The 22710-nt window shown below is 31.7% G+C and overlaps 1 protein-coding gene across 1 annotated transcript in view; it reads right to left on the reverse strand.

The window, feature by feature from the left end:
• LOC143085034 (serine/threonine-protein kinase B-raf-like) overlaps positions 1 to 16129 on the reverse strand; it is a 32348-nt gene extending 16219 nt beyond the window's left edge. The window contains exons 1-7 of the mRNA XM_076261172.1: positions 15986 to 16129; positions 8504 to 8605; positions 7041 to 7259; positions 6657 to 6760; positions 5813 to 5933; positions 4625 to 4788; positions 3973 to 4144 (exon numbers count right to left, since the gene is read on the reverse strand). Of these exons, the coding sequence (XP_076117287.1) occupies positions 3973 to 4144; positions 4625 to 4788; positions 5813 to 5933; positions 6657 to 6760; positions 7041 to 7259; positions 8504 to 8605; positions 15986 to 16090 (987 nt within the window). The 5' untranslated portion in view covers positions 16091 to 16129. The remainder of the gene's footprint in view (positions 1 to 3972; positions 4145 to 4624; positions 4789 to 5812; positions 5934 to 6656; positions 6761 to 7040; positions 7260 to 8503; positions 8606 to 15985) is intronic.
• Between the last annotated feature and the right edge of the window lie 6581 nt (positions 16130 to 22710).

A 22710-nucleotide genomic window follows, 5' to 3' on the forward strand; every position in this document is an offset into this window, starting at 1 on the left:
TTAACATATTTGTTTTTAGATATAATAATACATTTTGTACTTTATTCAGAAGCAATACAGCTTATAGAATATACAATTTTACAATGTTTTTTTGAATGCAATATAAGAACCTTATTAATGTGGACAAAGATAATGTATTGACCCTTTATTTGTATAGAAAAATAGCCAAAAAAATTGTAAATTTTATCCTTAGAGGTCAACCATTAAGACTTCTTGTACACTTAAACCTTCCCATCATATCCTACTAAAAAAAACTGATCTTATTCTTCTTTCATAAAATCAACAATATCAAATAACAGATATATAAAATATGCATCTCTCTAAAGTGAATAAAAGTTATACTCAATAAAGCTATTAAATTAAATTAAATTATTAACATAGAAACTTGTCTTCTGTTCTGACCAAAAATAAATGTAAAAATTTATAACTGCATGTTTTTTATGAAAGTGAATACCCCTTGGTAAGAACTTCTAAAACCTGCCTGTTTATCATTTTAATGCAAAAAAGTCACTGAAGAGGCTAAAGGAATTGATCCCCTTACTCTGTTTAAAACTGAAGACTGAAAGGCTTAGTTATTTAAAAGCAACTGTCTAAAGCATAAAGTTCATCTTTATTAACTACCAAGTAACTAGGATTGTCAGTTTTCCTATCGAACATTGGTGGTTTTCTCCAGCTTCCTCCACCAATAAAAACTAGCCGCCACGAAATAGCCTAAATACAGTGCTTTAAAGAGGCTTTAAAACACCAAAATTCAAATTAAATATTAACTATCAAGTTGTTATGCTAATATAAGCACACCTCAACTCCTAATTCAAAGTATCAAAAACAGGAAGTAGGGGTGCCATACAGATTCCTAAATGGCTCGTACATTACAAACATTGTTGTGCTGGTGACCAAATATGATGTCAATCTGTTCAGTAGTATTGGATAAACTTGTGACAACTTTAGAGGACTTTCGACTTATTTCAAAATATCAGAAATCAGGAAGTCATTAACTAACGCTTACAAGATGCTAACCAAATATATAGTCATTTTGTTAAGTAGTTTCGGAGAAAAGTGAAAATATTTGTCAGACAAAGGGATAGACTTAAAAAGTTATTGCAATATGCCCCCATCCCAACAAAGTTTTAATATTAAGGGTTGACAAAGCTTATGGAACAACATGTATGTCTTACCCCAAAGATTGAACATATTAAATGGATATTTGATCAAATAATTAAAATTCAAAAAACTCTACACTAAAGTGAAAGGAAAAAACAGCATGAAGTTCATCACATTCAAAACTTGAACCCCAAATAATGCAACCTTTTTCCAATTTAAATCATGTACTAGATGAGGAACCCTCTACACAACAGCAGTGTTCTTAAAGGAAAATGTAGGCCTAAATATTGCTTGAAATAATTGGAACTTCTACTCCATTATCATTCAAATTTATAAACTTTGTGAAAGTTGTAGATTTATTCCACAATTTCCAGTAGACTGTATTTTGACATAAATCTGGATAGCTAACTACCAATGTCGTCAAATGTTTCACAAGATAAAAATGGCTTACAACTATTATCTTCACATATTACAGAGCCAAAACTTATTTTGTTTTGTATAAACAATATGATATATACAATATATAACTAATACTGATACATCTAAAGCAAAGGGGAATAACTTAGAATAATGCATACAGCAATTAAAAATAAAAATTGACAATATGGTCACCACTTCCAATGATAATTGTCATAAGTTATGGGACTATGGTCATTGGAAGGTTATGTTGACAATTATATCATGCTAGGTGATTCTATATAAGGGAGACACTAATTGCAAGCAATAATATCAATTATAATATGCACTATCTGCACTTATTATCCAAAAATAAAAATAAATACATGGCTATACTGTTCTAACATACATAAAAATAAAATAAACAAAAGATCGACACATAAAATTATTAAAAAAATTGATAAAAAAATTATCAAAATCAATTCTAAAATAAATCTGATGATATTTCAAATTTTCTGTAAAAAAAATCAAATATTATGGAACCTTCCTCAGGGAAGCTGCTAGAATTTATAAGGACAGAAAAAATCTTTGAAATTAGACACATATAAATTTATTAAAACATTTTCCATCCCATTAAAATAACATCCTGTAGCTATGTCTTATGTGTCAAAAGAAGGCATTTGTGTATTTCCTGTCACCTTAAATATATAAATAAATATTTTATCTAAATATGTTTCTTCTTTTTTATTTAATACAAGACTGAAATATATACATGTATCAAATCGTTTGCTCTTTAAGTTATATGCACATTCCTAGACAAAATTACGCATTTAATTTTTACTCAATCTACAGTACAGTTGTACAAGTCAATCTTGTTTGTTTGAATACTGTTTGCATTTAAATATCAATTTGAAGTTTGGCTTTAATGTCTTTTAAATTTTGTTTCTGAAACAGATCATTACATATTCTTATGTACTACACCATTTATTAAGGAAAAGTTTAAACATTTCGAACAGAGGTGATTTTTTTAATTGTTTATTCAACAAATGTGAACAACTTTAGATAAAATTTGTCAACAGGAGTCATACTAAACCATGAAATCAATCCTCTGTCTTTGGTGCAATGTTACTGTATTGTTTATTAAATTTAGTATTAAAATTTACACTTCTACAATAAGACTTTATGTTATAATGTGCTGAGTGTAACCTTAAATCAATTTTTGTGGGGGAATTGAATTTTTACTTTCTATTCTTCATTTATTTATCAAGGCTCATATAACAATTTATTTGAATGATTTTCAAAAATTTTAGGCTTAAATAAAAAATGTAAAAACACTAGTCATTTATTAATAGTTCTCTGTATTCCAAAAATTTCTTGTTTAAGGTGATCGACTGCGCATAATTTCACGCATGAATTACAATGCACACGAAAAGCATAGTTTGTCCTACAAAATGTCCTAAATTCTATTTATTTTTAATATTTTGATTGATTAGAAATGTTAAATCATTGTAGTTATATCACCTATGTTTTTTATTTGTTCATTCTTTGAAACTAAATTTCAGCTTTTTATATTACAGTTATGGACCAAGTGTCATAGAAAGTTTTTATGATATTCTGATAAAAATATGTCAACATCTCTATTTTCCCTATCATTTCATTGAAAAATGGTCCTTTTTACATACCTGTTTAAAAGTAAAATTTTGAGCTTAAATGGTCCCTGACCCGCTATTTTTTTTTAAACCAATTTGATTCACTTTCTGTAAAGAATAAAATAATAAAAAATACGGCACTTCTGATAGAAACTTCGAGCCCCCTTAAGGTATTAGAATTGAATCCCTACTATTATAAATGATTACCACAAACTACCATACTAATTTAGTGCAAGTTCATTGATAGTTAATGCCTTCTTAAGACTGAGACAAGTACAGGAATCCCATCTTCGTATAACCTACCTCATCACTTTGGACTAGAGAAAAAACATTTGGTACAGATTCAGATCGAGATACGTGTCGTAACGGGGTAACCAATGGCTTATGTGTCGGTTGAGACGGCGGCAATCTACGACAAATCAAAAATAAAAACATTAGTTTCTAATAACTAAACAAGGCACTGCAAGAAAACAAGCAATACGTCAGACAGCAATTTCTGTGCATTTGCAAGAAGTCTTAGGCTGAATAAATGTAGCATGGTCATATGACCTAAATTTGGAACTTTAAAATTTAGAAACATTAAAAAAAAAAATTCACTTAAATAAATGTCGTTACAGATTTATTCAGCCTCACCGAAAGCTTGGATAGTAAAGTTTTGTTAGATTAGTACATTAGAGTACATACATATCATGAATGCTTGAACATTCAGTTAAGCAGTACAGTGCATTGTTTTAAATACCAGTAAAAATTGCTGTCCGACAGGTACTAAAAAATAAATGAAGGGACACCACAAGATTACAGCAAATATTGACGGGGACAACCTTACCTCATGAGAGATCTCACCCGGATTAATTAGGCACACATTAGGGGCTGAGGAGGATCGATCCCTCTGCCCCAGGGCAGGTTTGCTGCGCTGAGGTGTATTTGGTGAGACAGGAATTGACTGATTTCGGCTGTTAAAGGGAAAAGATGATGTGAATGTATCCGCTGGAAGTTTACTGAAAATCAAACATGTTATTTCCTAATAAACAACACTGATTTCTAATTACCTAGTGTGAGGTTAAATTTAAAAATACATGTATGAGGTTTTTTTTTTCATCATTTCAGTGCTTTTACATTTTGTTAAGTTTTATCTTCTATGGTTTCGTCTCAATTCTTCTATCTATGAGAATATGATAGGGAAATTTTCAATCATTGCAGATTTTTTTTAAAAGCTCAGAAAACTTTCTTTCATCGAGTATAAAAAAATATGCATATTTAGAATGCAAGTGAATTTTCAGTTAAGTCATGTTGACATGTGTGTTTGGTTTGTTGCCTGCGATTCATTTCTGATGAAAACATGTTGGAATAAATTTTTGACATATAGAAAATCTTCTTCTAACATGTCTAAAGGAGCAATAATTTGGAGACAATCATACAGAATGTCTTTATTAAACCTGATGTCCTGAAAAGTATTCAAGTTTTTCCATATGACATACTTATGCCTTGCCCATTCTTTCATACTGTCCCAAGAACAGACTGGGTTGACTTTGTCTATACATCGCTGATGGAATCTTATACCACATGTCTGGCAGCGTAGACTCTGGAATAAGGATCGGCCACACCCATCACAGAATGTTAAAAGCAAAAATGTTTTACGAACCTGAAATATTTAATTAAAATTAGAACGTAATATACAAATTCTTATGTTTTCTGTAAACATGAGCATAAGTTTCACAAACTTGTAAGTTTCAATAACTTATACAGGTCATTATTATGGTATTTTAACAGCTGGATGTGTTCCAAAAGGATAATTAAGAAAAGATGCAAAAACACTTCTATGGAAAAAATTTATAAGAGTTCCGCGGAACCATGGGAACCCAGTGTCTCGCCTACTTTTGCTGTTAATTGCTGGCTCAACAAAAATGAGGTTAAAATCAATAAAACTACTCCTCTTGAAACTATCTTTTGATTGTAAGAAGCTTCTGTCCAAGTTTGGTAAAAATCCAGGATAGTCTATGAATCTAATAAATGTTTTTAAATCTTTAACTGCAGACTGTATGTAATGTTAACTGAAAGAAAAACGAAGTTCATTTATAAGTAAAATACAGATACACAGGTACAAAATTTTAACAAAATTTCCTTCTAGATACTAGCTTTTGATCATAAACAAGCTTCTGTCCAAGTTTGTTACAAATCCAAAAGAAAGTTGTTAAAATTTTAAAAACTTTAACCACAGAGTAAATGTGTTGTTACCTGGCAGAAAATCTAAGTCCATTTAATAGTTAAATACTGAAAAATAGATTAATTTTTTTACAAAATAAATACGGAAAAAATGGAATTTTATTTTTACCAAATTTACTTCTGGATACTATCTTATGATCAGAAACAAGCTTCTGTCCATGTTGGGTAGAAATCCAGTATAGTTTAAGAAAGTTATTAAAATTTCAAAAACTTTAACCACAGAGTGAATATTTGTGGACACCGCTGCTGCTGCCAGAATGTAGGATCGCTATGTCCTGCTTTTTGGACTAAAGTCAAAGGCTCGACAAAAAAAGAACAACAGATTCAACAAATAAGTTATTTAACAGCTGCACCATAAGTTAATAAAAAAAATATCACTTAGATCTAAATCAATTATTCTAAAATGTGTCTTGATGTTCAAGGTCTAAGAAATATCTACTTACTATATTATGTGTAAACATCGGTAAAGTTGTTCCCGACACAGAAGGTCTATGAGATTTGGACTGAACTTTCAATTCTTTGTTAGCTAAACTTCCAATATCTATATCCCAGGAAATTGGCATTCTGCAAAAATAATAAACATCCTTACAGCTAACTGTGGGTAAACTAAAACATTCTTTTTTGTATTAAAAAAACATTTATTTTCAATTTGGCTGAAAATTGTAAGTGTGTGTATAGAGAGCATTGCACTTAACTTGGTTTCTAGTTGAATATTCATGGAAACATATTTGAATATAACAATGTCCTAATACCAGTGTTCTGGAGAAATCATTGACTGACCACAGTGTGTCCGAAACTCTGTCTGTCCAACTAAATGTTAGTCAAAAAGTCATTCGGTCAGACAAGAACTTTTTTTTTTTTTAGTAGAAAAGTTCAAAATTCTTTTTGGGTCAGATAAGCCCTAAAACACTTTAACAGTTTGGCACAGACTGTGACCATATAGCAAGTTCAAGATCATAATAAATAATCCTACTAAGCTGAGTACTGATGTATTTCAGGCACTCAAAGATCATAACCATATACCCTGAGGCGCAACATTCAGGAAATAAAAAAGTAATCAGACCATCATAAGCAATAACTCGCTATCCATTCATCTATCAGTTAGCAATCTTAATAATAGTTTTCAAATTTACACAATTTCTAAGTTATCTTCTAGAATTTAGAAGATCAAAATCTAACTAGAATGATAAGGTTTTACAGCAGTTTACATAAAAGGAAAATGTAGCATCTTCATTTCAGTAACTGCCCTTTGGGCCTGGTGAGCTTTTAAGGTGTTTATATACTTACTTTGTTCTAACATCATAGACTTCACAACTTTCTGCTTCAATTTCTCGTCGACTCATTGCCTTCTTCAAAGCATCTTTTAATGTTTTACCTGCTTCTATTCTCACCTGAAAAAGACAGACAATGATGATTACAAATTTGAAAGTAAACAAATTGAATAATTTGAATTTTCTGTATTTACAATGCATAAAAGTTATCTGGTTTTGTAAAAACTTCAATATTCTAATGGAAATTGATGTGAGGTAAGAACTTTAATTAACAACCAACAATCTGGATCTTAACCATGTAAACGACTGTTGAAAATTTCAATACTATTTCTATGTATTGTATCTATATTTTTTGCCAAACATACATGTGTATTTTTAACAAAACAATATTTGAACCTACCGAAGACACTTGGTCATTTGGAAAGTTTACTCGAAGTATGGGTCTTGATGGTGTTGGACTAGGTTGTGGTACAATTGGAAGGATTGGCCCTGGGGCTTGGGGAGGTGGTTCCGTTTCTTCAGGGGGTGAAGGTTCACAGCTATGTTGTTCATAGTCTGTCAGTAACTGGGACTCCTTCTCCTGAAGTTCATGGATTTTGTTGGCTAAAGCTTCATATTCCTACAAATACAAATACTACAAGTTATTAATCATACTTAAATGTATTCATTTCAGTAAATAAAATAACATATATATGCACAAAATATGAAAATAGGATGTGGTATTATAGCAAATGAGACAACCTACAAAGGGAGACTAAATGATGCAAAAGTTAGCAAAGAGCCAAATTATTTGAAAATCAAGGAAAATGTTACCTTTTTTTCTAAAAGTGTATTGGTCACCATTACCAATTGGTTGACTGATCGATGCTTTCAAAAATAGACACATTTTTTCTATAAGTTGTTGTTAGCTTTGAATGTAAGGGCATTTTATATCTTGCTATGCTGTATGAATTTACTCATTGATGAAGGCATTCAGTGACCTATATAATACTGTAGATTAATTGTTTGCTTGGTACCAATTTTCATGGACTTCTCAAGTATAGGCAAATGACAAGTTCAAATGTTCAATAAAGTATTTATAAGTTTCCTTGACACGTTTTAGCTATAAATAGGCTGGTATGTAAATTTTAGCATATCACAAAATCAGGTATCCATGTGATACATTTTTTTCTTATATCCATGAAAACTTGTACCCATAAATATAACTGAATCCACGGTAGTTGCTAACTACCATTTTGTTTCCTATGCCATGGACTTCGGATGCCAGAACAGTTCTCAGATCTGGATAAGAGACTGTGAACAATTACACTAACTACTTTGGTGCACCTAGTCTATTTTTTTGGTTCATATGGATCCCTCATTTGTTTTGTTTTTTGTTTATATTATTATCTTAGTGTGTATATCAGAAATGGATTTACTGTTGCCTATATTCAAACTGGGTCCTTGATGAGAACCTCGCAGTCTAGACACTTCTTTGGTAAATACACATATTAAAATGTTTAGTTCTAACATTTAAGAAATTGACACGGTTTGAAAGCATTGTATTTCAAGGTTATCAGTCTAAGCCAACACTGTCTTTGTAAATTTATCTGTTAATGTATATTGTTTTCTTACGCACTTCCTATTGAGTTACAAATAATTAATGTCATGATTTTTTTTTTACATTTTGCCTATGTGTGAAGATTGTTATTCTCATAACAACAGTGTTTGTAATATAGCACCAAAGAACTAACAAAGTTAACACAAGAATAAGGATCAGTAGTATATCGATTGTATGTGTATATTGTTTAAAACAAAAATCAAGCTATCTTATTATTGCATAATATATGTCAGACACATTTTTATTTTAACCAATATCATTACCTGTAAATACATAGGATCTGGTTGTTGTTTACTTCCAAACTTAGCATTTAAAGCTTCTAAATTTTCTTTTGTTAATCTCAACAAGTTCTGTATATTTCTAATCTGAAATGACAAAATGAGCAATGTTACATCATTATTACAATAAATTTGGAAGAGGACAGTCCCATTTTAGGAATAGGTAAACCATATATATTTACCAAACTAAAGGAAATACATTGTACCGTAATACTAACTGCAAAATCAAAATAACAATTTAAAAAAAAGTTACAATGATCTTAAGAAACTTTCAGAGTGTACAGCAACATCTAATAAACAGCTGCGCCATGAGCGCATGATACACCCGACGTCTTGTGTGGAAGTTTTATGCAATAATCATAAATAGTTTCTGAGGAAGTTTTTAGCAATAAACATTTATTGTTTTTGAGACACGGCGGGACATGTGAAACCCCCCCCCACCCTGTTTTTTTTTTACAAATATCACTAAAATAAAATTTTGAATCAAACCAAAAAGTATACAGATCTTTAAATTAGTATAACAAAGAAGTGTGTACAGTTTCAAGCAATCATAAATTGTTTTTGAGATACGGCGCGACATGTAAAAAAAAACCTCCCCTTTTTTACAAAATACTCAATAACTCAAAAATAAAATTTTGAGTCATCACCAAAAAGTATACAGATCTTTAGATTAATATAACAAAGAAGTGTGTAAAGTTTTAAGCAATAATCATAAATCATTTTTGAGATATGGCGCGACATGTAAAAAAACCCTCCCCCTTTTTTACAAAATACTCAATAACTCAAAAATGAAATTTTGAATCAACTCCAAAAAGTATACAGATATTGAGATTAATATAACTAAGTGTTTAAAGTTTTAAGTCATAATCAAGAATCGTTTTTGAGATACAGTGCGACATGTGAAAAAAACACACCCTTGTTTTAGTTATAAAGTGCCGTAACTCAAAAAGTTTAAATCTTATTTTCACCAAAAAGTATACAGATCATTTGACCATCATAAGAAACAACTATATTAAGTTTCATGAAATTTGGATAAGTCGTTCTCAAGTTACGTTGCGACATGTTTACGCCGGACAGACGGACGGACAGGCGGACGGACACCGGACTGTGGTCAATAAATTTGAGTTAATTCCCCTTTAAAAACACAGTTTGGGTCCTGTCTGTGTTGTTATTTCACCTAATTTAATACCACAATGTTTTTATTGCAATCAAATCTTCTCAACTTATGTTTGTCCTCACAGAACCCTTAGGCATTTCACAAGATAATCCTTTAATGACACATTTATTATCATCCCTTTGAAATCCTTAATGATGTCTTAATGATTAAGTGATCAATGTTAGAAACAAAATTATATATGATAATTTATTTATTTTTTACCACCACCTAAGAAACTTGAAAGTGACTTTTTCAGTTTCATGCCTCCTACTACTCAATCAAAGGGTATAGACACAGGTACGGTGCAGTACATGATGTTGACATCTACTTGTCTGAGCCATGTGAAGAAATTTCAATCAATGCACTGGAATAATGGAAGTCAAATTCAGTGTGCCTTTCTTCTTTGGCTAATACAGCTATCAAGTATTTAGCCATTTCCCACACATAAGCTCCTGTAGAAAGGCTTTTAAGTATTGCCGGAAAGGTGTACAGAACTGATCGCTGTTCTCTTTAATAATGGCATCACATTTAAACCACTTATGATGATAAATTGCAATGGACATATTAATTAACCAGTATTTGAAGTCTATGTACCTAACACTGTATACATATGTACATATACCTGTTTTTTAAATGCTTTTTGTTTTTATATTGAAAAAGTAATGTGTAATGTAATGCATTACACAGGCAAAGTAATTGTAATGTAATGCATTACATGTGAGAAAAAATGTAATTGTAATTGTAATTGAAATGGAAGAATCACAAAGTAATTGTAATGTAATGCATTACATTGCATTGTAATGGCCCCAGGCCTGATACCATAATACGTCCCGTCAAAATTTTGACGGGCGTATAAAAAGTCCAAAAGAAACAATAAATACATCATGTACATGTGGGCGCAGGACATTTTAACGAAAAAATTTTGAACTACTAGGGATAATTTGAGCGCCAACATTAGAGCCCATTTTAGCGATGGATTAATCCGTTCACTTGTATTTTAGATAGCCCATTTCAGCGAAATCTTACCTGGTTGAAAATACTCACTAAGCTTTGGGCAGAAGTTCAGTGTAATACAAAGGGAACAAATAATGGTCCAGAGTAAACAATGGTCCAGAGTCATTCCATGACCATTATAATGAGCAATGTTATAGTTGTCACCCAGCTATTTACGTTTTTCTTGATACTATTACCAAATTGCAAACAAAAACATGTACAAAAATACGAAGTATAGATGAATGTGCATCACCGTGATCACAATCTAGACAAGAGAAAGAGAAAGAACTTTCCTAATGCAAATCAACAGAATTTTGCAGGGGGTATATCACGAGCCCATTACATATACATTCTCTAGGATCTAAATTCCAGGCTAGAACAAACTTTTAGCATTTGGTTAAATCTTTCAGACATTATGTGCTGTTTTGAGTCTGTTAGACATGTTAGAGTTTTTAATTTATTATACTACATTGTACTAAGTATATTATAATGGGTTAAACATATTTCGCTAAAATGGGCTTTGACAATCTTAATTTTCGCTAAAATGGGTTCTACTTTGGCGCTAAAACATCTGATTTTTTTTGCTCAAATACATGTATCATATCAATGTGCTAAAATGTCGTTCTCCGATTCATGTAGCCTACAATTTACAATGTGTAAATTCTGGAGAAACCAAAAGGTTTAAACATAACATTAATCATTGGTGATTAACAAATATAGAAGGTTGTTTTGAGAGCATGGTGAGATAGGAAATTGTATTTTTGGAAATCCTTGACCAACTCCATATTTCCATGTACACAACATGTATATTTTTCTTGATGTGGAACTTAAGTATTTCTCGTTTTTTATATTGATTAGACCGTTGGTTTTCCCTTTTAACATGTTTAAATGGTCATGATGGTTTTACACTTGTTATTTTGGAGGTCGTTTCATTAATGCCTTTACAGCTTGCTGTTAAGTGTGAGCTAAGGCTCTGTGTTGAAGACCTTAATTTGACCAAAACGTATAATGGTTTACTTTTAATCAAAGAGCTAAATAGCTCTGAGGGGAAAGACGGCCCTTGTTTCCATATTATTAATTTTTTTTGGGGGGAGGGGGGTTTAGAATGAAAAAAAGAACAGGTTGACAATATTGAAATCAATTATTGTTTAATGTAATTTCCTTTCCTTAGTTTAGGATTCAATTTGGACCAAAAGAAGATATCTGCATCTTCTAAATCTAAACATTCGATTAAAGTTGATAGTTAATTATCTAAAATTCAACTGAATTCTGTCATTTAACAAAAACTACATTTTTTTGAAATCTTAATTGTGTACCACTGAACTGCAGGCTAGGGCGATTTTTCCATGTTTTGTGACAGTACTCTTAAAATTTTATTTTTTTTCTCAAGAAAGTTAGGACTGAAAAATCTATTCAGTTTAAAATTTCCAATGATTAAGTTCCCAGTTACAGCTCTCATCACAGGGATACAGGTACTAATAAAAACAATATGATTGATGTAAACTGTGAGAAGCTTGTTTCCAGATCCATAGATGCCAACCCCCTTTTGACACAATCAGTAACAAACTATCAAATTTTCCGCATTTTTGAAAAGTTTTCAGTAATCATTCATAAACGTGCATTTACCAATAAAAATTACTGACGAGTGGTTGCAAAGTGATGTACACTAAAATTTGTCATTTAACATGTTGTCTGTAGTATGTATTCCATTCATTGATTGTTCAGATGTTCTCGACTCAAACATTTTTGTTTTGTCAAGGAGAAGTAGAGAAAGGGGGAAAGCTACTTAATAAAATGCAAGTTTGCCTCTTCGGAAGTCAGTTAGTTACCCAACAATAGGTTGATAACTCCCGAGAAACCGGAAGCATTACATTGGCGTTTCCTAAATACTGGACCAGGACGGAAAAGTAATGATAAAAATCCGCGTTTTACAAAATTGAACGTCGATGATTGGGAATCCGTAACTATTTGACTTTGACCGTAATAGCGTAGTTTTTATCGCAAAATCGGAAAAACTACGGAAAAATCGTAATGGTTGGCATCTATGCAGATCCTACATTTTGAAATATTTGTACATTTCATGATTTCAATTTGTTTAAACTACAAAATGCAACATTTTTAATTTAATTATTTTTTTACCATTACAATGATTATGTTGATACACAAATTTAGTTCTAATGGGAGACTACTAATCATATACTAAATGTCACATTTTAAGTGTTCAGATACATTAACTTTTATTTTAGTGGATAATTACTCATCAATTGAGGTGCTCCTGAATTGGAGGAAGATTCTCAAAACAGAATTTTACAGAAAAAAAATGAAAAAATCGTTTCTCCCCCCAATCTCATGTATCCCCACAGACTTTGTTTACTTTGAAAGTTATTGACCTAATAATTAAAGTATTGCATGTTGATGTTTGAATCATCTACAGCAAACAAAATTATGTTTAAATTTAACAAATACCAATTTTTAATTAGTGCACGATCTCTGAGAATGATTTAAATAACCAGTGAAGGATATCCTTGCCTCTGCGCAGTGTGGCATTCCAACAATGACGTCACTACAATATAATGTAGGTTGGATATATTTAGAATATCTCGTCAAACTGATTTTTCCAGATTGTAAAAGAAACCTAAATAGTGTAAAGGAGAGCTCAAGATACAATAATTTCACGAGAAACAGAAGGGAAATGTGTAAAAAAGTGTTTAAAGTCAATCTATTCATTTGTGTGTCTCCTTTTCTTCAATCTCAGTAAGATTTGTTGGTGGGTTTTCCACACTTTAAAAACAAAATGAATGATGTGAGGGGATGTCACTCTGGTCAACCCCATAGGGGATTGACGGCTTGAAGCCGTCTTTCCCCAAAAACTATGCAGTGAGAATTATTATTATGTCAAACTCTTTGTACAATTAATGCTGCAAAACAAGCCATCCACTTCCCTGCGCTTTCGTGATTTTCAAACATTTATACTGGTCATCATGGTCATACAACATTCATGTACAAATATCTGAAAAAGTTAATTCAACTCTAACAGGGATCTCCACTATCGCTCAGTAAAAAAAAATAATCACGAATATAATGTCTACCTACAATTTATGTTAAAACTACAATAAAGTATAGGTCGCATCAATTATTTCTTAAATAACATACAGGTTAATTGATTATAATTGCCAACAAAATTAACAGCAGCTGCTAGAAAAACGAAACAAATTTTGACAATGGAGGGTAACATTTGAAGATTTGAGAGATATTTGAATGCCTGCTATCATAAAACAGGTCATGGAGATCCCTGACTCTAAAGTCCTAAATATTAATATTTATTTGATTAAAGTACAAGTCATGCAAGTAGGGAGGACAAACTAAAGAACAGACTCTATGGGCGAACAGACCTGATACCATAAGGTATGACCTGCCCTTACATGTAACTAATTTATGATCAACAAATCCAAATCGGACATTGAGACAAGACAGTTGATTGGGTCTTAAAAGAACAAAGACACCTAAACTAGACATGTTAGAGGTGCCATCTAACATGGCAAAGTCATGTACATATGAATGTAAGTGAAAAATAATATCATCTCAAATGAACAATATTGATAACATGAAATATTTTATAAAAAAATCCCTTGGCTAGACAGCGACTATAAGGTATCAGGTTCGTTCGCGCCCAATACACTTTGACACCCTACACGTTCACACTTCGCACGTTCGCACCCAATTCTAAATAAAATTCCAGTTGAATAATTAGAAAATCAACATTGTTGTTTTTAATTGATTTGATGTAAATACTGCATGTATGAGTAAAAACTTCGAAGATTTTAAATGAAAAACACAAAAGAATTTAACAACTTGGCCCCTTTGATCTGAAACAATGAAACAAAAAATCATAGCAATATACTTAACCAAAAAATTATTAAAATTTATTCAACACAAAAAAATACGTTGTCATACTTTATTTTGAAACAATGAAATAAAAGTTAGCAATACACTTAACCAAAACAAGATAAATATTTAAACAACACAAAAAAACATGTTGTCTCACTTTAATTTAGAACAATGACAACAAATATATACTTTATAGGAATACACTTGCCAACACTTGATTACAAAGTTATTAAACACAAAACCAAGGATCAAGGTTCATCATAACAAACGGACAAATATGGCTGTATTTACATGCCAAAAATTACTCTGAGTACAGACTTACCTGTGAAGTTGGAAAAGTTTTAATGCCTGGCATCCACTAGATATAATAAAGTTAAATGCATTTTGTGTTTCAGAAAGATAAAATCTCTTTTGGATTTTGATGGGCATTTTTTTTCCCTCCTGCAAAAGGTGTGAAAATTAACTAAGTTGTGGTACAACTATGAGATGCTCCCTCAGGTAAAAAACCGGTTTGTATTGTTTTGATTGCCCTTAATTGACATGGACAAGAGGTATCTTCCCAACTATAGGTGAGTTAAAGAGTCTATCTGAGTCAGTGAGTGGACAGTATCAAAGTAGTTCAGGTGTTTGTTTATTTTTACACCTTCTGCAGAAAGGAAAAAAAATGCCCATCAAAAACCAAGAGAGATTTTATCTTTCTTAAACACAAAATGGATTTAACTTTTATATATCTAGTGGATGCTAGGCATTAAAACTTTCCAAACAGCACAGGTAAGTCTGTACACATGTCTGTACACATAGTAGTTTTTGAGGTGAAAATACGGCCATATTTGTCCATTTGTTATGATGAACCTTAACCAATAAAATTTGGTGCGAATGTGTAGGGTGCAAAAGTGAAAGGGGGTGAATGTGAAAGGGTGCGAACGTGAATGGGCGCGAACGGACCCAGATTCCAACTATACACATGATATAAATTTACAACGCATCCTTTGAGTTATATTCTGTACATCAGCATTTTGCATAGCTGGTAATTAGCGGACAAAGAACGTTATATTTTATCTGAATGAACTTTTAACAGTTGATCAAGGTGCTATTAGGTACAATCAGTATGATTTGATAGCCTTTAATGTTAAAAAAATATTGGCTAGGTTGACAGACATGACTGAAAAAGCAGCAATAACATATCTGGGTATGAATAGCAGATTTAAGTTGCATGACTTGTGTATTTCAAGTCTTGTAAATGTACCTCTGATCACATTTTCTACTTTCAACTACGTCTCATGCACATTAGCAAAAGAAAAATGTTTTTACTTGTCAACAAATGGAAACCAAATTATGGCTGATGTCGGGAGAAAATTACATAAATTCAACTTTCATGTCATGTATATTTAAATATTTGTGCGGACAATGGGTTTATTTGCTATTTCTACCTGGTCTAATAAATTAGCTATGTCATATGCGTCATGTCTAGGCGGTGTATTTGGTAGATCTTGGATATCCCCATTCGGCATTGTCACTGGTTGAACGACCGCCATTTTGCCTCTTTAAGAGGCTCTCACGTGACCTATCTTACATTATCGTATATTCACGCGATAATTTGACGAGGAATTTCTAGACAGTACAAGTCAGTCGATATTTTTACGCATATGATTAGTCAGACAGTTGTGTAATATTTATCAATAGACCTTACTGTATCAAGCTTTATCATTTATTTCTTTCGGTGACTTTCGCATAACGCCTGAACTGAAAAAGGCCAAGCTTTCTTTGTCCGCCACATTTAAATTTAAGGGGGGGCTTGAATCAGTAAAGAAAAATGAGCAAACAAAATAAATTAAAAATAGAGAATAACTGCGGAAAATAAAAAGATTAAGGTGATACAATACTGATTACAAAAATGACTGAGATATACTGAATAAAGAAATAATATAGATGCCCCCCTCACAGATCATCTACAGAAAAACATTCTTTGAGAATTTTACTTTTTATGGAATAAGAGTTATTTTTAAAAATAAGTTTTGTACGTCTTAAAAAATAAAGAACAGAGGAATAAAGGACCCCATTCATTATCTTATTTTTAAATGAATCCATCGAATTTAAGCGGTCTAACTTCAGCCGTTCTGCCATATAGAAGGCCCATTATCTCTCTCCGTCTTACATACAATTTTTTTTTACTTATAGGCATTACTCATGTTACTGTGCATAGGACCTAGTGCAACCAGAATTACAATATCTTATAGTATACAAATTTGAAAATCCCGATTGTACTAGGAGGTTTCTGGTAGTTTTAATTATTATGGGTTGTAATGAAACTACGGTTTCAGTTAACCAAATTATATACTTGACTAGTAGGAAATAAAATGAATTATAACAAAATGCGATTATTTATATTTTAGTACAAGCCAAATCTGGTAAAAAAAACATTAACTTTCATGAAACTATTTATAAACAGTTATTCAAAGTAACTCCTTAAGATCGAAATAAAAAGATTCTTCAGTGCAAAATATTGCTGTATTGAAAATTTTGCGTTTTTGTCAAATTTGGTAAAGCCTTGAAGACATATATCATTAGCCTAAATGAAACAATTTGAATCTGAAAGACAATAAATAAAAAAATAAGTTAAAAAGTCCGATTATTGCTTAAATTTTAAAGTCGAAATTCAAGTTTTGAACTATCTTTAACGATCTTTAATTTGATCGAGTAAACCTTAAAGTATACATGTATGAACACAATTTTGTTTTTTTTTTTATTATTGTGTCTTTTAAGAAATCGCCGTGTACAATTCAAGATCCTCATATCTGAGGGGGCAAGGGGTTTAACTGTTATGCTGTTATGGGGTTATTTAATTCTTTGTTATCTGTTATTCTGAAAATTTATTTGCTGTTAGCTGTTATTGTCATATTCCTTGTTAGCTGTTATGGGACTATTATTTTTATTGTTATCTGTTATTGTGACATTGTATTTATTGTTAACTGTTATTGGAAATTGGAATGTTAGGATTTTGACAGCCAATCTTAAGTAGAAATTGAAGATAATTGAACATTGTGACTTGGTTTGAGAGTTGTCTCATTGGCACTTATAACACATCTTCTTATATCGATTGTGGTCTTTCCACTGGTGATATGGAAGTCACGTATTTGCAGGATTCCAGTTACATACAACCCATCATATGTATTTTGACTTTGTACACATTTGTTGTACAAATTACAATTTGGTTATGGTTATTTGTACAAATTACAATTTGTACAAATAACCATAACCATCATCCAAATTGTCAATTTCAGCCCATTTCTATTAAGTAGCTACCATTTGATTTATAGGTAGGGGAGGGGGTAAGTAAAAAAAGGCAGGATGAGACATTTTATGTAAAAAAACATGAGGATATTAAAAAAAAAAATTGCAGGACCATATAGAGTGAAAAATAAATAAGCAGGACAGAGATTACAACGAAAAAATGCAGGAAACAACTTTTTCATCCTAGCCTCCCCCCAAAAATGTTGTTTTTTTTTTATTAAATATTTCTTTAACAAACACAGAAATTAGTAATTTTGTTTAGTTTTAAGTGATTTTATGTCGAAAATTATAATTTGTATAATTGTATATTTTTGGTACAAATCATAATAAACCAAATGTTTTAAGCCAAATCAATTTACTGTTTTGCTGTTATTGGGACCCCCTTGCCCCCCCCCTCATATCTAGTACAAATCTGGATATTCCAATTCTATTAGTAGACGTTGGAATTAATTTTGAACTGGATTTTAATTAGTTTAAATCATATTTATGATTTCTACGAATAGATATTGAAATTCAAATTTATATATATATATTAGGAAGAATCACGAGTTCACTAAATTTCAATTTGAACTAGGAGGGTTGTTGAGCCCACTGAATTTCAATTTGAACTAGGAGGGTTCTTAGTCCCACTGAATTTATATTTGTAAAAGGAGGTTTCTTGATCCCGCTGAATACCAATTTTTACTAGGAGGTTTCTTTCTTAATTGATCCCGCTGAAATCAAATTTGTACATGTATACAAAGTCGAGCCCAAAACAATAAGGAAAATGTAAATACACTAGAAATTGCTAGTTGGCCTATCTACAAAACACACTTCAAATGGATTACTCATAGGAAAACTTGAAATCAAACAACATGAACTCAAGTGCATAATATCAATATCCTAGAACACATTACTGAACAAGTAGACATATATGTTTAGGGACGAATTGAAGCCCGCCTTCGGGTGTGGGATTTTCTAGCTGTATTCATCTCTTTTTTCCCCGGGTTGTTGTCTTATTGACACATTCCCCATTTCAATTCTCAATTCTATTTTATATATATACTAATCATTTTTACGCCGGACATTGCAGGATGCTATATTTTTAGCAACGTTGACAATTCAAAATTTAAGACACAATTTGTAAACAAGATTCCTCATGGAACATTCAAACAAATTTAATTAAAATCCGTTCAAAAGTTTCGAAAATAAGAATTTTGGAGAACAGAAGTTTGTGGAGACGACGGACGCCTGGTGATGACACAGACAAATGATTATGAGCAAAGAAGACATACAAAAATAAAAACAACTATAGGTTCCTTCAAAGAACTTCGACAATGAGCAAAATAATAACAAGGAGATGTGGTACCCCGGTATGAGTCCCAATGAGACCGAAGAAGGAAGATATAAAAACTACAAGTCACCCCACGGCCTTCAAATTGGAGCTAGTCTTAATTTAGATTATGTATAAAGATACTAAGGGCAAAAGGATGCCAAAATGTTTAACAGCTCAAACGAAAGACAATAAAAGTAAACAGCAGCACTCAACAATATTTGAATTACAGGCTCCTGGCTTGGACGGGAACATACAGAATGTGCCAGGATTAAACAAGATTATGAGCATTTAATATACATACATGTAGGACAATAATGTACGAACACATGTAAAGTCATCTGTATACCAAATTTCATTGACTTACATGTACAACTATAGTGACCTCGCGTTAACTTTTCTAGTTACAAACTATACAATATGTTAAGATTTACATCATCGCTCATCTCTGAAATTTGCAAATAGGTTTGGTAGATCTGCCATCAGTACCAAGTTCCCTCAATAACCAAACATAATAAAGTGTGACAAAAGACAACAGCCTTATAAGGTTCATCTCTATTGACCAGTACAGGTAAACAGTGAGAAATGAACTATTTTGGTTTAAATCTGAGTCCTCCACCTTTTAATTATGTGCAAGAACAATTTATACTCAATATTTCCTTTTATTTATACTAGAATTCATCCGTCGCATAGCGAGTCTGCACATAGATGACTGAATTGTATAATTAGTATAAAAAAGTATAAAGTTGATAATGAAAATTGGAAAACTCATACAAATAAACTCATCATAGATACAAGGGGTGGTGTTCTCGAAAGTATCCTAAGATTCATCCTAAGTCATAGATAAGACCAATTTTAGGATCGACTTAGGACACTCTTAAGTTGTGTCTCGAAGCTATCTCAGACACATCTTATGTTAAGACGTCCTATGTGCGAAATTCTAAATAGTTAAAGTTATTGTTTGATAAAATATTTATTAAAGACGAAACCATATGATAAAATTGTTTACGAAATTTTGTAATAACATGTATTTGATAAAATGCATAATTTCAAATGTAATTATAAAATAATATCAAAAAGGATCGGGATTTAAACTGGAAAACAATTTGTTTTGAAATGAGAATAATGAATTCGTAGTGTCATCGTATTGTAAAACACGAAGTTCAAAGTTTAAAATCATGCACAATTTCTGTATACGAGTTAATAACCGATGGTGCGTTTCATTTCATGTTCATCTTCACGTAAAAAAATGAGAAAAAAGCATGCAAAAAGTTTGGATGAAGATATGATGTTCTTAAGACACCTAATTAGGTGTCCTAAAGTTAGGACGAAAAATGTGATATATCCTAAGTTTAGAGAGCTTCGAGAACACGACTTAGGACAAAGACTTGTCATAAGATGGTCTTAGGACTCGTCCTAATCCTAAGATAGCTTCGAGAACACCATCCCAGGATTAAAGTTTTATATTTACACCAGACGCGCGTTTCGTCTACATAAGACTCATCAGTGACGCTCGAATAAAAAAAATGTTTAAAAGGCCATATAAAGTACGAATTAAGTTGAAGAGCATTGAGGACCAAAAATTCCTAAAAGTTTTACCAAATACAGCTAAGGTAATATATTCCTGAGGTAGAAAATCCTTAGTTTTTCAATAATTCAAAGTTTTGTTAACAGTTAATTTATAATTATGAACATATCGATGATCGATGATAACTCAAGTCAACACATAAGTGTTGACTACTGGGCTGGTGATACCCTTGGGGAAATGAATCTACAAGGGATAAGTTTGACAGTTTTCTCTGTTTCTGCATGTAGGAGCTCTCCCGTGTTTTCTTTCTTTCTTATCGTATTTGGTCAGAATTGTTGTTTTAGGCGCATATTTAATTTGTCACTTGTTTCTATTGAAAATGCGGACTAATTATGGAAAGTTCAAGAAGTGTTCATGCACATATATCAATTTGAACTATAAAAGTTTTTTTTTCTTCCGAAGAAACTTTTGAGTCTATACAGACAGTAATAAATTCATTTTGACGTCTTAGTCTGTTAAAAACTTATGAGTTATAACAGCAAATATGGAACTTTAAAGCGACCCATTTCCGATATATATATATATATATATATATATATATATATATATATATATATATATATATTCAGAAAGACAACATATCAACTACTGATATTCAAGCACTAGAGTTATCCTTCTTTGGTTGTTTTCAGAGAAAACATCTCGTAGTTTTCTACTTCAGAAAAAACTGCTCCTGCAGCGACCTCAGGCAGGCAGCGACTGTCGTACAAGTAGGATTAGCGCTTTAAAACCAGATTTAATTCACATTTTTCTGCATTTAAATATGCCGGTACCAAGTCAGGAATATGACAGTTGTTGTCCATTCGTTTGATGTTTTTTATCATTTGATTTTGCCATTTGATTAAGGATTTTCCCTTTTGAATGTATTCGTAGTTCATTATTTTAGCGATTTTACTTCTTTCTCCAACAAAGTTATGAGGAGGAAAGATTAAAAATCACACGTAAATTTTATGGACACCATCACGAATGAGTTTATCCAAATGATGTTTCTGTTTCTAAACTAACTAAGGACATTTTTACCACGTCTTGAATTGTGGTTTACCATTTACATCGTCTGGTCTCCCTTTTTGCTAAAGAACCGCATGACCTATTCTCGAATATGACTGTTGGCGAGTGGTTCTGTTGTGCTGTTTTTATGTGCTGTCCTGGTTTGTTTTACGTGTTCGTTTTCATTCAGTGGTTATCATGTCGAAATGTACTATTATATCGTTTATTTGTGTATTTCTATCTCCTGAATGTTCTTGCATTTATTTGTAGTTGTATTCCTGTCATTTAATGTTGCCACTTAAGTGTTTTATTTAACATTGCTATGAAAACGCGATGTTTGGCTAGCCACAAAACCAGGTTCAACCAAACCATTTTTTTCTTAAAATGTCTTGTACAAAGTCAGAAAAATAGCAGTTGTTATCTTATAGTTCGTATCTGTGTTTGTTTCCTTGTCGTTTTTTTTGCACACTGACAGTGTTTCTGTTGTTTCGTTGTTTTCCTCTTATAGTTGATGTGATTCCCTCCGTTTCAGTTTGTAACCCGGATTTGTTTTCTCTCAATCGATTTATGACTTTCGTACAGCAGTATAGTACCGTTGCCTTTATTTTTGAACTAATAGAGGAATTACATTTACCCCAGTTTTAATTCTACCAGAGATTTTTTTTTATCACCAATAGGTAAAGTGCTAATAAATCGAAAAAGCGAATATGTATAAAGATTTTTAAGTTTTTGCAAGGTCTCATGTTGCGTTTATTATATAATTTTTTTTTAATTGAATGTAGGCTTTTTGTAATTTTATCTTTTGTCTTGACAAACATTCTTTTTTTTTGTATTTGTCATGGATGTTTGATAGGTATTTCTATGACGAATTCTTCCAGTGTTGAATGACTGCTTACCGCTAGAAACACTTTCGATTTTCGACAGTGATTTTTTAGCTCAATATCAGTTTTAAATCATTCGTAGATATTTCCCAGTTT

Source organism: Mytilus galloprovincialis, chromosome 1, assembly GCF_965363235.1.
Source record: "Mytilus galloprovincialis chromosome 1, xbMytGall1.hap1.1, whole genome shotgun sequence".
NCBI classification, from domain to species: domain Eukaryota; kingdom Metazoa; phylum Mollusca; class Bivalvia; order Mytilida; family Mytilidae; genus Mytilus; species Mytilus galloprovincialis.